The sequence below is a fragment of the Sycon ciliatum genome, chromosome 8, assembly GCF_964019385.1.
Source record: "Sycon ciliatum chromosome 8, ocSycCili1.1, whole genome shotgun sequence".
NCBI lineage: Eukaryota > Metazoa > Porifera > Calcarea > Leucosolenida > Sycettidae > Sycon > Sycon ciliatum.
The window spans coordinates 15549598-15564253 of record NC_088650.1 but is presented as its reverse complement, the minus strand read 5'-3'; the positions used below and the strand labels follow the sequence as shown (position 1 = coordinate 15564253).

The 14656-nt window shown below is 46.9% G+C and overlaps 3 protein-coding genes across 3 annotated transcripts; all 3 read left to right on the top strand.

Annotated features, from left to right (window-relative positions):
• Window positions 1-980: 980 nt before the first annotated feature.
• LOC135823809 (ammonium transporter Rh type A-like) lies at window positions 981-5807 on the top strand. The gene is made up of 5 exons (XM_065336656.1): window positions 981-1847; window positions 2888-3051; window positions 3514-3666; window positions 4051-4169; window positions 4916-5807. The coding sequence occupies exons 1-5, from the start codon at window positions 1178-1180 to the stop codon at window positions 5289-5291; spliced, it is 1482 nt and encodes a 493-aa protein (XP_065192728.1). The 5' UTR covers window positions 981-1177; the 3' UTR covers window positions 5292-5807.
• Window positions 5808-6024: 217 nt separating this feature from the next.
• LOC135823810 (steryl-sulfatase-like) lies at window positions 6025-10387 on the top strand. The gene is made up of 4 exons (XM_065336657.1): window positions 6025-6664; window positions 7087-7211; window positions 7630-7959; window positions 9067-10387. Exons 1-4 carry the CDS (start codon window positions 6256-6258, stop codon window positions 9673-9675), a joined length of 1473 nt encoding a protein of 490 aa, XP_065192729.1. The 5' UTR covers window positions 6025-6255; the 3' UTR covers window positions 9676-10387.
• Window positions 10388-11073: 686 nt separating this feature from the next.
• On the top strand, window positions 11074-14656 carry LOC135823591 (uncharacterized). Its single transcript, XM_065336436.1, has 5 exons — window positions 11074-11728; window positions 12574-12784; window positions 13662-13705; window positions 14216-14308; window positions 14549-14656. The coding sequence occupies exons 1-5, from the start codon at window positions 11075-11077 to the stop codon at window positions 14654-14656; spliced, it is 1110 nt and encodes a 369-aa protein (XP_065192508.1). The 5' UTR covers window position 11074.

Below are 14656 nucleotides of genomic sequence, written 5' to 3'. Positions count from 1 at the left end.
ATCAGACAGAAAGTTGGTTGGTACAAATCAATTAATATGTGGAGGGTGTACAGTTTGGCTTGTATTCCCTACTCTAGTCAGTAAGGGTAACTGCACAACGTCATCTACATTGTGCATGTACGCCATGCATTACAGGCCTGCCTTCTGGTCATCATCGGCCAGACAATTACATGTACCCTCCATGAATACAGACCAAGAGGCAAGACCAAGCAAGCACAGTCTGTAGGTTGGTCTAAGACTCCAAGACCATGATTGCGATACGAGGGGCACCTGGTTCAAGCGCTGTCCGGGAGTGGGATTTCCAGCCTTACTGCTACCCACAGTCAACTGGGGCGTGTGTGTGTGGGTGTGTGAATGATTGTGCATTTGTGGCCAGGCACAAGGGGTACATGGATGCAGCTACAGGTCAGGGTATTGTGGCCCAAAATATGGGGTTCTTTGGCATTTGTGTGAGACTTATCTCCTTCTTACCCCCTGGCACTGCCCCTGGATACAGTCATGTACATGTACATAATGACCAGCTGTATACGTCGTGAGTTCCCTATACTACTTACATTATTAATACTAGGCTAGGGAATGGGTGTGTGGGGGGGGGGGTATGGTGCCAGGGCCGCGTAGCGCCCGGCGCGTGCTAGCGCGCTACTTATTTTGTAAAAAATGTATGAACTTTTCAAAAATGGAGTCACGGAGGCTGCACATATATGCACACCATGCATGGCATGTAGATCTACGCGCACTCACCAGGGAGTCGTCATGACACGTCTCTTATGTGTGTGTAGCGTAGTGCAGTGTAGGGTTGGCTCCCTGCCCTGGTGTCAAACCAGCATCTGCCGATCTGGCCTGCGTTTTACAGTCTACACCCCACCAAGCTGAAGGGTAGTATAGGCTCTACTCTCCGTTCAAGTGAAGGGTAGAGGCAGTATCCTGAGACCTGACCATGTACCATGCATGTGCCAGTCGGTTGTTTCAAGATTTTGTAAATTTTTGTGGGAATGTACTGCAACTAAAATCTAAAAATTAATAATTGTCTTTGTGGAGGTAGTTCTGCGTATTGCTGCAGAGTCTTTCCAATGAATGTAAGAGTTGGGGTACTAGTAGTAGTAAGTCAAGTCAGCACAGGGAATTGCCAACCAGTGATTTATGGGACCGCTCCTGACGTGCAGCGGTAGCGAACAAGATGGCTTTGCCAAGTTTGTCGGAGAAGCGCTTCACCATAATTGCGCTGTTCTTTCAGGCAGTGTTCTTGATCTTGTTTGGTGTGTTCACGGAGTATGACCGTCCTGAGGCCAGACCATCGCTCGACCCGAACGCCACTAAGCCTGCAGCGAATGGCATCGACTCTCTGTACCCGATGTGGCAAGACGTTCACAGCATGATGTTCATTGGGTTCGGATTTCTGATGGCGTTCCTCAAACGCTACGGCTACAGCAGCATCGGGCTGAATTTCTTCCTGGGAGCGCTAGTTCTTCAGTGGGCTACGCTGGTACTTGGCTTCTTCAAGGGCGAGTACGACGAGCAAATACACCTGACCTCCGACAACCTACTAACGGCCGACTTTGCCGCCGCCGCCGTAATGATCAGCTTCGGTGCGGTGCTCGGCAAAGTGTCCGTAGTTCAGCTGCTGTTCATGGCGTTTTTTGAAATTATGTTCTTCGCTGTGAGTGAAACTGTGGGTGTGAAATACCTGAAGGCCGAGGACGTGGGAGGATCGATATTTGTGCACACGTTTGGGGCGTACTTTGGCATTGCAATGAGCAAGACACTTGCGCCGGACACACGGCATGCCCGAAAACCGGGATCGGAGAAGGAAGGCGCCGTGTATCACTCGGATCTGTTCTCCATATTCGGTGAGCGTGTACTCCAGATACAAGTGACAACATGCATTTTCCGAATAACCCAGCTACATGTATTTCCATGTCCCGCAATACTGCCGATTGCGATCACACGGAGAAGATGGCTGGAAACTGGCATGAAACAGAAACGGTTTCTCTCGACCATAGTTTTGAGGGGTTTCACACTTATCACACGACCATGCAGGGCGGCCATGTTGGCTCCAACTCCAGTCAATCCCTGCACACATAGATCACATGAGAGAGTCAGATAAAGAAAGAGAACGAGAGCGCAGTGTGGTAGAGTGATTAATATTTAATAGCTAAGTTCCGTGTTTAATGCCGTGATGATAGCCCAAATCGATGGTTATCATTGGGGCATCAATGACGGTGCTTGGCAATAAAGTGTATATGGCACGGCTGAAAGCCTGTGGAGTAGAGCCTATGGTCGAGTGCTTGGGACGGAGGCATTCTCAAGCATGAAGAACATGCTGCGATGGAGTTGAGGAGTTAACTTATTCAATAAGTAAATCTCGTTACACATATCCAGGCAAGTTGCCTGGATATGTGTAACGAGATTTACTTTCAACTGGAAACGTCTCCCTTTCCACTACCATACATTGTGACTTGCTGTCGAAAATGACTCGTCTCTTGAGCCTGACTGTGCATACTAGTACTACAGTCCATTCATCGGAAACAGTCCCGCTGGCTTTTGAAAGTTGGATTTGGGCCGAATTGAGGATCAAAAACCAACTTTAAATCTCACAAATCTGGGTTTGGGATCTGCTTCTCCATACATTTTGCCATACCTGGCCTAATTTTGTAAAATCTGGCTGAATTTCTATTTCCCTGTTCTTGGACTTTTGTGCCCTCAAATGCGGCAAGGAGTAATTGCACGGGTCACACAACGCAGGATGTACTGTTGTTTTCACGATATCTGCAACTATGTGTGGGAGACACCAAAAAGTTAGGGTGCCAGTTTCCAATGAATGGACTGTAGTGATGTTGCAATTGCTAGTGTTTGACTGAATGTGATGTCCGTGTGTTGCTCATTGCAGGTACCATTGTGCTCTGGCTGTACTGGCCCAGTTTCAATGCCTCGCTGAAGGTTGGTGATCAGAGGCATCGCGCTGTGATCAACACATACTATTCACTCAGTGCCTGCACTGTGGTGACCTTTGCGTTGGCTACGCTATTCAACAAGAAACAGAGGCTTGATATGGTAAGCTGCTTTGCTTTTCAGATGCCCAAGAAAATGCTTCATATTTCTGCAGATCGAGGGAGGCAAGGAAGGGTGCTGGGGGGGGGAGGGTACAGACTGAACTAACCAGCTTTTTCTGGATAGTACATGACTCTAACTTCGGTTGGGCGATGTGAGCCAAATTCAGACCAGGATCATGTACATGAAGCTAGTTCCCCCTGACTAAACATGGGCCGCGTGACATTTTCTGTGCAATTTTCATTACCACTGAGCCAAGTTTTAGTTTACAGAAGTAATACGTTACTGTAGCTCATGCCCATCTTTTATCTCGCTCTGTACGTTCTACTACAGTGCATCAGATGTCTGTGCAGCCACTTTTTTTCTTCGTGACTGGGATGGGGAGAAAATTAACCACTGCACATGTGTACTTCACTAATTCTTGAATTTGTTTTGTAAACCCCATGTGATATCTCTGCATTGCAGGTTCTCATTCAGAATGCCACGCTTGCTGGTGGTGTGGCTGTGGGTGCATCAGCGAACTTCCTGATCCAGCCCTGGGCTGCCCAGGTTCTTGGAGCTGTTGCTGCTCTTGTGAGCGTGTTTGGTTATGTCAGTCTGCAGCCGTACTTGCAACGGGTAAGTCTGAATGTACATGGGTATTGAGCACTCTTCGGACAGTGAAGCACACCACTTGATTACGTTAAGCCTGAATGTACACAGTACAGACATTGTGTAAATGCATCAAATAATTGGCAATGTACATACACACATTCTTATATCATGCATTCACACGGACACCCAGGAACCCACCAACCACTTCTCTTCAGGCTATCTTTTCTCCCTGGTTTGAGTCTTGATGGGGACAGTCCATTTTCTCTTCAGATTCTTCCCGTTTGCAACTCCCTAAACTAATGAACATCTATCTTTCTCCTGGGCATTTCTCCAGAATTGTACTTCAAAAGGATGACTCCAGGCCCTAAACAAGTGGATTGGTTTCTTTTGTGCCGGTTTTCTGTTCAGACTTTGAAGCTTCATGATACGTGTGGTGTGCACAATCTGCACGGCATGCCTGGCGTACTGGGTGCCATTGCGGGCATTGCAGCAACCACCACCATTAGCAGTGACTCCTACTTCAACACGTGAGTAGAGGAGAGGGTGCTGACAAGCATTGCTGTGCGTGTGTGTACAAAAGGTGTATATTTCTCGGCCCAATCGCATGGCTTTTCTCATTCATTTTTGCTGAAGAGCACTGACCAGCCTCGTAATGGAACAGTTATGTGGGTGTACAATGCAGGCTGTGGTGTACTTGACATTGTTGTTATGTACTGCCGCCAAAGTCGGTATCGATCGAGTTCAGGTGATAGAGGGAAAGCTACATCACCTCATGTTTCTGGATTAAACATGGCACAGCGCATATCTGACAATCAGCAAAGACTAAAAAGGACCAAAGAACAACAAGTTACACTATAATGTCCACTAACAATATAGTATAACTTGTAGTTCCTTGGTCCTTTTTACTTTTTATAAATAATCCTTGGCTTTCCATCCCAGTTCAATCAGCAAAGAGCTGCTATTTTCCACCAGCGTACGCACGGTCTGGCCTTCAGTGTGCTGTGGGCCAGCAAGTTAGGGTTTGATTGTGTTTATTGTAGTATACAGTCAACCACGTGAATCACGACCCGGGCTATAACAGCAACTCGAGGAAAACGACACAATCTCGAGACCTAGTGGCCATTTGACCGCAGACTTTCAACCCCACGAATACCGGCAGCTCCTGAATAACGAAAATTTTCTCGATCAAGGATGGTTATTCCCAAGGTTGAATGTATCTGTAATGTTCAGATCGTCTGAACACTGCAATGTTTTGATTGTCTGAACTCTGCAGTCTGTACCAAGTCTACCCGGCCATGGCGCCGAAGAATGCCAGCGATCCCGAACTGCTGCGGCTACAGAGCTTGGGCTTTGACGTCAGTCCCGGTGATGGCCGTACGCGCCGCGAACAGGCTCTGTTTCAGCTGGCCGCACTGGCCACCACTATAGGCATCGCCATAGTTGGCGGCGTGTTCACCGGCTTCATTCTCAAGCTGCAGTTCTGCTTCCCGCCGGAAGACTGCGATGAGGACCTGTTCGAGGACAGCATCCACTGGCAGGTGAACCCCGGCGCGCCCGAAACCTCCACCAGCGGCAGGAACTACGCCACCCTGGAGCATGACCAGGAGGTGCGACAACGGCAGCATGTCCCGCCAGACCCACAAACCTAATGAGAACGTGAATACCCATCATGAGTAGCAATAGTCATGACTAACGTTATGACAGGTTTGAACTCACTTTCCAAGATCGACAGTTTGATGTACCCTCTTTCCGCTAAACAAACACCAGATTGTTTGTGTCTCCTTACTTATGCATAGGTACTTGTATATTGAGATAGTGTATAGGTAGCGACGATATCAATAATCAATATTCAGACCTATTCTGTATTTAGTCAAACTCATTATTTCATAGCCCGAATGCCCCAGTATGAGCAGCATCTCGGACTTTTCTGATTTGATCAGTACGCAAGCAATGTAAGCAGCACTTACCGGTATTCGGTACCTGTACAATCATGTGTGTTCTTGTTTATGCATTTTGGACTCCACTCCTTGACACAATCGTCGTAGTACTGCATATACGTGATTTTTATTATGTTTCCCCCGAAGACAGAACCACTTTACAGATCATAATAATGATAATTTTATCATTGCGTTGTGTAAGGAAACTCTTTGCAGGAACTAACTTGAGCAGTCGTTCGTTCAGTGCTGCGGGTTTGTCGGTAAAGGAGGGAGTCTACACTACTATCATCATGATCATTGTAGTCTGGAGTTTACTACTGTGCTAGCTGGTATTACTATTAAGTATTATGTGTGGATGATAGTCGACTTGATCGCCTGCATGCACACCAGTCCCTGCTGACTTCTATGCATTGTGTTGAGATGACGACCTTCAAATATGTAGATCTACACTTCAACTAATTAATTTATTTACTTCAAGGGTCGCTGGAGCATTTTGCCAGGTCATGCCCCGGAGCATTCGATCATGTGAGACGGATATTTGGGAGGCATATGACTTCGTTGTCACCCGTCGAAATACCAGCTAGCTGTTTTGTTCTAATCTCATTTGAAGGCTCAAAACTAGTTGTTTGTGATCATTGACACCATTATTTTGTTTGTCTAGGAGACAGGAGGAGAAATGCTGCAAGCTGTTGTTCTGGTCTTGGCTCTCAGCCTGACCGCTCTGGCCCAGGAAGAGTCCAGGCCTAATGTGGTTTTCATTCTTGCTGACGACTGGGGATGGGGCGACGTAGGAATTTACAACGGCGATCGTAGGAGTCGAACACCTCGCCTGGACGAAATGGGCCGCAAGGGCACGGTGTTCACCGATTTTCACGTAGCCAACCCCGTGTGCAGCCCAAGCCGCACAGCATTCATGACTGGAAGGCACCCGGCCTCTTTGAAGATTCACACTGCACTCACGGGAAACCATGCGGAGAACGCCGCGCGAGGATGTGCCGATTACCTGCCCCATGACATTCCAACGCTGACGTTGCTCCTCCAAGGTGCTGGCTACACTACAGGACATTTTGGCAAATGGCATCTAGGTTAGTAAAAAAAATCCCATAGTACAGTAGTACAATCATACATGTATCTTGGTCTGCTGGTGAATGCGGATTTGGTTGAGATTGTGAACAATCTCACCAAGTCCCGTACTCACAAGCTGCGTGAACAATCTCACCAAGTCCCGTACTCACAAGCTGCTGGGACGGTATAATATGATTGGGCCGTAATAATGGTGTACGGCATGATTTTAAAACTAGGTGAATGTTTATTCTAAACCAGAAGAACCAACATTGTCGGGGGGAGGGGTACTTATTGATGGTAACGCCACCGAGGAAGATAACAAGAGATGTGCCAGGGCAAAGCACAGAGAGTGAGAATATGCTCTGCATGGTGAGCACACACTGGGTCAGCGCCATGCCTTCATCAGCTTTCTTTCTTGCTTGGTGCTCGGCTTTTGAAACAGGAGCCACAGAAGATGCGCCGCCGCCATCTGAGTATGGCATAGATTCTTCAGCCACGTACGTATCAACGGATCCGACACGCCTGCCTGGATGCTCTGGACCCCCTAACCCTGGCCCAAACACCAAGGTAAGACTTGTATTCATTTGCAGGATTGTTGAAGATACCCGGTAGTGTAAAGAGTGAATGGAGCATGGACGTTTAGTACATGTACCAGCAAGTTCCTAGGATATGATAACAGTCTGGGTGCCTGGTTGTCGGTAAAGGAACAAATGCTGGATACGTATGCTTGAAGTGATATGGGGACATAAGTCCGAAAATGGTCATTGCCCAGCTGCAGTATGTTCCCCACATTCTACAATTGCCTATTTCATTACACTTTTCCGGTTTTAATGCACCCCGAATACTGATCATGGACACTTTACAAAATATGTCACAACCCAGTGCCTGCTACTCCACTGGCCTGAAAGGACGGGAGAGCCAAAGGTTCTTTCTTTGCTGTTGTGATTGATTCAATACTTTTATGCTGCTCCTGTGTGTCTCACAGTTGAACTGCTCTGACCAGCTGTGGCCAGGTCGCAGCAGTAAAGCTATTGTGGACCTGGGAATGGAGTTCATCAACAATGCATCGGTTGCCAAGAAGCCGTTTTACCTCAACCTTTGGTTTCACATATCCCATGCTCCGCTGAACCTGATGAAAGAGCAGCTGACGAACTTCTCCATGCAGACATTCTGTCCCTGGTCTGGCATGACACCAGACCTGGAGGACTTCACGAGCTGTCCGGAGCAGATATTCCGTGCCGCGCAGCACGATGCCGACGTACATATCGGTAGAATGCTGGACTTCCTGCAGAGCAAGGGTCTTGATAAGAACACGGTATGCCTACGCAGTGCTGAAGGTGCTTACAGTCAACTCCACTTATAACGAACTCGCTTAGGGGTCGTCCATAATTATCGAACTTTTTTCACGAAATGAAATAATTTCGTTATGGGGTGGGAGGGGGTTGACCAATTTCGTTTCAGAAAACTTCGATACATGTACATGGCCATAGGAGCAGTGACACACTTGCGACTTTTGTTGTATATGCATGTATATGTCCACAATTTTTACGTTCTGAGGGGGAGGGAGGGGTTGGTTCTAAACTAAAATAATTCGTTTGGTGAAAAAAGTTCGATAATTACCCCTTACAGCGAATTTTGTGATATAGCGAACCTGGCATTGTTCATGTGCCTGTTTGACCCTTTATTGCGAACATTTCGTTTATAACGAACTAAGTATTGTCGGGCTGTATGTACACCAAGTGCACGCATGCTGTCATGGGCCACATATCAGTCAATCCGACTCAGGACTTGCTGCTTGTCTAATTTCAGTACATTTCGGATTGTAACGAACTTCGTCTATAAAGAACTAAAAAATTCTCCTGTACAATGGTGTTTGTTATAACAGGGGTCGACCGTACTCTGTTTTCTCGGGCATATGCTGCGCCTATCAGGACCGCCCAAAGCAGGTTTAGATTGGTCTGGTCCTAGCATAACTATTATCTCTCATGCAGTTTGTGTATGATAGTGGGTACACATAACCTGGTAAACCGGGGTTGATGGCCAACAAGTTTGGACAAGTGCCAGGTGGCCCAGTCCGGGTGACTGCAAAGTGCTGTGAGTTGATGGCTATGCTTTGTTTGGGCAAATTAAGAAGGCACAGTGGGTTGGCCATGTTAAGCAGGACTATGGTTGAGAAAGAACGGGTCGGCGGAAGAGTGATCTTGACCTACACAGTACACAAATTTGTACTATCGAGTCTGTATGTGTACTTATACTGCCCTCTGTGATATTTTGCAGTCAAGCCCTGGGTTATGCTGAGCGAAACAGCACTGTCCTTGGATTGAGTGAAACAGAGTCTTTGCTTTGCTGTATCTGCTCCTTCACAGCTGGTCGTATTCAGTGCTGGTAATGTCTTTGCTTTGCTGTATCTGCTCCTTCACAGCTGGTCGTATTCAGTGCTGATAATGGCCCCGAAGATGTACACATCTACTTCAATAGTGTCGGCACGGCGGGGCCTTTCCGCGGACGCAAGCGCAGTATTTACGAGGGTGGTGTGCGAGTACCGTTCATCACGTACTGGCCTGGTAAGATTCCGGCCAACAAGGTGTCCGACGCCACGGTCTCCTCGCTTGACTGGTTCCCCACCATAGCCACCATCACCAACACTACCATCCCCGCAAACTGGATGGGAAGTCTACGCGGCGTCGACATCACGGATCTCATCATGTCGGGCGTTCCGCTGAAGGAGCGCGTTCACCCGCTGATGTGGGAATGGCGCTACGCACTGCAAGGCAACTGCTGGAACGAGGCACCGCGCGTCGCCATTCGCGCCGGTGACATGAAGCTGCTGATGAACACCAACGCAACATACGTTGAGCTCTACAACTTGACCACAAGTCCATTTGAGGCGAATAATGTCGCCGGCCAAAACCCAGAGCTGGTCCAGAATCTCACTATTCAACTGAAAAACTGGATACATGAACTTCCCGAGGGACCCATTGTGGAGAACAAGGGCTGCCGTGGGTACAAGATTCCCGAGCAACACCCCTAGTAGCCGATGCGCCAACTTGCTGGACTATTTACACTTAGATACATGCAGCAATGAGCTCCTGCCTAACGGCTCATGATTCTGCTTCGGGTTGCCGTTGGAAACATGACAGTCACAGTGGCATCAATCACACTATTGTAGATAGAGGCTTTCTGGGATTGAAACCTGTGAAAGTAGTGCACCGTGTCGAGCCACAGTTGTCATCCATTTCCATTGTGCATGTCCCTCACTTGTGATACTTTGATTTGGACTATAGTATATGAGAACTTGGTTGACTATTAGCACTATCGATCTTTATGGGATTACCTTCTATGCTGCCATAGACAGCCATTTAATGGGAAACCTTTACTAGCCATAGAACAGGCAATTGATAAGACGGTCTGTAGTTCAGAGTACTACTACACAGCATACTACTCTAGATAGCATCATGACGATATGCACTAAACTCTCCATGCATTTTGAAAAGTATTTTGAGCTCAGTCAGGTTATGATGCCATGTACTGAACTCTTTGGCTACTTGCAGTGTATGACACTATGGGATAAACATTGCGAGCGAGCATGATTTTCCTTCCTCTACCGCTACACAGAGTAACAGCAACGGTGCACCCATGCCTATAGCCGTTTTTTACCCTATGTTCAATGTACTACATGTACCTCTCACCCTCCCTAGTTGCAGCAACTAGTATCGTGAGCACACTACAGTGGTATTTACTCATCACTCGATCGCTGTGATGCGTGAAACTTTAAGTTACAGCTAACACAGCCTTTCGCCTCTGTTGTGTGTGTATACTGCTCTGTACATTCGTACATTGAGCACTCTACCTCGAGCTTCCAGGACCGGCCTTGTTTGTACTCATCACTCTGTATCTCCGTGACTTGGGCGGTGTCCTTATTCTGCACAGGCGGTACCATGGGGCATGGCTATACCGGTTCAGGCCAGGGGGTGTTAGCACAGGGCCTAGGGGGTAATACAAATATTTTAAAAAGTAGGTGTTTACTGGAGCTTGGTTGCTGGCAGTAGTACTCCTTCCCTTGCTGTACTTCTGGCTCGCTGGCGCCATGGCTGACACCTGCATTCTGCATTATTATTATTATTATTATGATTATTATGTATGCAGTCTAGGGACCGAGTACCTGTACCTGTATGTACATGATTGTATAATTATAAGTGTATGGTCACAATACTAAACAATTTAGCACCGGATTGATGCTCCGGATCCACCTGCTCCCTGAAAATGCTGAATGACCTGATCCTCCACCCCCAGTGAAAAAGAGTCACGTGCATGGATTGGACTTGGAATGCTGTCATTGTAATTAATATTTTTTATAAACTGTCGTATGTTTTAGTGAACATTTGCTATGAAAACAGATCTCAGCATTACTTTACTTTAGTTGTCTTACAATGAACGAAATGGAAACGTCCGGAACTTCTGGTGAGGCCACCGGCAGGCCTATTTCTCCCTTCGAACTAGCCAACGGCAAGAACTACCTTCAAGGACAGTTGGATTCGATCGTTAGGCGATTGGCGGAGAATGAATCGCTTGTACGCTCGCTTGGTGATATGCTGGCAACGGAACGAGAGCGAAAACTGAGCGCTACGTCGTCTCAGACCACTGTGGAATTGGGCGGCAGCGCTAGCGGGGAGACAGTCAAACGTGGCACACGAGAAGACACGGGCAGGCTTGCTGAGAAGACTGTTACACACGAATCATCTGGAAATGGTGCTGTTCCAATGTGGACAGCTGATAGTCGTAAAAGAAAGCCAAGTACCAAATCCACTCAACATGCGTTACCTACGGGTACTCACTCAAGACATGCAGTAGAAGTTCGCAGAGAGCGACACTCTGACACCAAGGAGGTACTGCGACTCCTGAGAGAGTTTCCACTGCGCAGCAAAGAGGTTCAGCACATACGACAGGAGCTGCAGAAGTCGCGCCGTCACGCCGCGGAGAATGCACAGTACGCAGCGGAGTACCATGAACGCCATGAACATCTGGAGTCACAACTCAGGAGCGTATCAGGAGAATGCGAACAATTACGTGCAGAACTTGTAAAGGTACTATAGCACATAAATTCGATTGGATTCCATTTTCGTTAATGCCCTCATGCATCCTGAGCTAACAAAATACAATTCCTGAGTAAAATTTTATGCACCTACATACTGTAAAAGTAGAAATTTTCGGCGGTGATTTATTTTCGGTAACTACTTCGGTGCCGGCAATTTTTACCTCAAATAAAAAAAACACCGAATATTTCGGTAAACCGGATAATCGAACACCGGTTATGTTGGATGCATCACGTATGCTGTAAATCTGTAATTAGCTATTTTTTCTGGATGTCGAGGGATCCGGATAAAAGAGGACCGGACAAGCGAGGTCTGGCTGTGGTACACTTACCTGGAAAACGGTTTTACCGAATATTCCCCTCCACCGACCCGCCGATTTTGGAGAAGACCGAAAAAATTACGCCACGGAAAATTTCTGCTTTTATGATACTGTACTGGAGGAGGCGATGAGGTTTGACTTATTGTTTCTCAGGCTAACTAAATACAATCGCAAACAAAGTATCCAAAAATCCCAATCCAATGAAATATTTCACAACTGCATATCTCTTCTTTGAAAGTGATGTTTCCACCTGCTGGATGGACTGGACCAGTGGACAGATCAAACTCACTACCAAAGTTGTCAGAGACTGAAATATCATTCGCTGCATCCATATTTCCCTCATACCAGGCCACGAGTTCCTAATTGACTGTTGCTCGCAACACGGCTTGGAAAAATCCTTCCGCTGCCAAGCAGCATGACTTGAACCTGGTACCCTGTCTATACTCGTATATGTATGGCACATGTTAACTACATTACACACCAACGGACCATGATATGTGTATTCGATCACCTTCAGGCCGTGCATGACAGCACAGAGGTGGACGTGGCCGTAATGGTGGCTGATCTCCAATGCTCCATTGTGGAGCTGCAATCCGATGTAGCTGGACTATGTGGGCGCGCCGCCGACGCGGAGAGGAAATCTGCCATGGCAGACGAGGAGAATGCCTCGCTGAAGAAATCCTTGCAGGCGAAGGATGATGAAGTGCTGCAACAGCAAAGAGTAATCGGTGAGTTAGTGCTAAGGATGCAGTGCATACTTGAAAATGAAAATGATGGATAAAAACGTCTGTATGGGACTATTATGAAACTACACATTCAATCTCACGCCAATGATTTGTATGACACCAGGGATATCTTAGCCACAAGGCTAATTATTTTCCAGACGTTCACTTCTGCACAATATACTTTTAAAAGATATGCCTTTCAGGTTAGAGCACAGCTGGTAAACAACAACACCACCGAGTACTATACTGTACAGGGCTGAGCAGTGAAATCTGAACCACACCTTAACCATCACTCGAGAACTTCACTACTGGTTGAATGTTGGACATGTGAACTAGAGCTGACGTGTACAGCCAGGGCGGCTGGAACCAGTCCGGCTGGTCAGGTTATCACCGTACCAACATTTTAGCCATCATCACATGTTTACTGCTATGGAGGCCATGTGCAGCCACCGTATCATACACAAACTGTATGAAAGGCACTGAAACTACTGGACCAATCCAGAACTGCTTCCAGCGAGCCTGACAGCCATAGGGCACCAAGAGCTGCTTCCCTTGGGGCGCTGGAAGTGCAGCAGTAGTCGGACTTTGTTGGGCAGCAGTGTAGTTCATTTACTGAGGCAGTTTCTGTTTGAATGTAGAAACTCGTATACTTTCTTAGGCATAGAACTCAGCTGATTTATACTCAAAGCAAGTTGGGTGGTTTGAATGGAATCTCCTCGTGGCAGAGCCACTGGTTGTTCTCCACAGGTAGCACCTTGGGTTCGTCTTGTTTAGTAGGTTTCAAGTATTTGTACAGCAGCTGAAATTCTTCTGTGTGTGTTCTACCACATGGCTCCTTCTCCAATTCTGACTACTTGTTTCTCCATCTCGGCATGCCCAGATCGAACTGCACAGGAACTTGCCAACTGCCACCATCAACTCAAGGTAGGATGTTTAGATTGCTACTGCCTTTGAGGCAAAGCTATGCACTCTGGGTGTTTTACCCTCTGGGAAACCATATTATTAGATATTAGAAGAAAATGAGTGTACATGTGCATGATTGTACTGTGAATGCTCAGGGTGTTGGGAAAAGAACTTACCTTGGAAGTCAATTTCCCCTTACAGGCAGTATGTCCTAAGGGATTTTTCACAGATAGTCTATTAAAGCGAAGATCAAACTACTTCAAAGAAGTAAATGGACATGAAACACTATAACACTGGTGACATGCTCGTAAGATTATGACGCACTCACCTCATGAAACAGAGCATCAGGATAAAGCTTGTTCGCATTGCTAGCCCGTGTAGACCGGTAATGCAGGTTGCCATTCTTCACCGCACTTTGCCTCCCCAACCGTATGAGATACTGGTAGGTGTACCATGAATGATTTTTTTGCCTTGTCAAAGCTGCAGAAGAATGTCATGACTTATAGCGTTATCTGTTTCTTGTGTGTTTAGAAAGCTGCGAAAGCGCAAAAGGCTTCGGCAAGTGAGGCAGATGTATGGCAGCAGAAGTTCCTGTCCATGACGAGGGATATGCGACAGAACGAGGTACGTTATGCAGGGTACTTTGGCTTCATCTGCTTATAGTGAGCTGTGTGAATTTTTACTACATGTACAGTGTTGTACAGTGTTGTGTCCACTATCAGAGTAGAGATCTAACCAAACTACTAACTTCCTCTCTCTCTCTCTCTCTCTCTTTCTCTCTTTCTCTCTCTCTTCCCGTCTACTACATGTATTTCATCTCCTCTCTCTCTGTTGCACTCTTTCCGCACGTTTTGGATATAACAGGCACTTGTAAACCAGCATCAAGCTGTAATAAGTGGTCTCAAGAATCGAGTGCAAGCAGAAGACGTCAATCAGCACCAAAAGGCAAGCATTTCCAAATTGCGAGGTTAA

What these genes read in the sequence shown, in the direction of transcription:
- LOC135823809 (XM_065336656.1), top strand. Translation starts at nt 1,178, where the DNA reads ATGGCTTTGCCAAGTTTGTCGGAGAAGCGCTTCACCATAATTGCGCTG. An exon ending in GGATCTGTTCTCCATATTCG is followed by an intron (nt 1,848 to 2,887) that starts GTGAGCGTGTAC and finishes TGCTCATTGCAG; the next exon opens with GTACCATTGTGCTCTGGCTG. An exon ending in AGTGACTCCTACTTCAACAC is followed by an intron (nt 4,170 to 4,915) that starts GTGAGTAGAGGA and finishes TGAACTCTGCAG; the next exon opens with TCTGTACCAAGTCTACCCGG.
- LOC135823810 (XM_065336657.1), top strand. Translation starts at nt 6,256, where the DNA reads ATGCTGCAAGCTGTTGTTCTGGTCTTGGCTCTCAGCCTGACCGCTCTG. An exon ending in TTTTGGCAAATGGCATCTAG is followed by an intron (nt 6,665 to 7,086) that starts GTTAGTAAAAAA and finishes CTTTTGAAACAG; the next exon opens with GAGCCACAGAAGATGCGCCG. An exon ending in AGGGTCTTGATAAGAACACG is followed by an intron (nt 7,960 to 9,066) that starts GTATGCCTACGC and finishes GCTCCTTCACAG; the next exon opens with CTGGTCGTATTCAGTGCTGA.
- LOC135823591 (XM_065336436.1), top strand. Translation starts at nt 11,075, where the DNA reads ATGAACGAAATGGAAACGTCCGGAACTTCTGGTGAGGCCACCGGCAGG. An exon ending in ACTGCCACCATCAACTCAAG is followed by an intron (nt 13,706 to 14,215) that starts GTAGGATGTTTA and finishes TTGTGTGTTTAG; the next exon opens with AAAGCTGCGAAAGCGCAAAA. An exon ending in GGGATATGCGACAGAACGAG is followed by an intron (nt 14,309 to 14,548) that starts GTACGTTATGCA and finishes TGGATATAACAG; the next exon opens with GCACTTGTAAACCAGCATCA.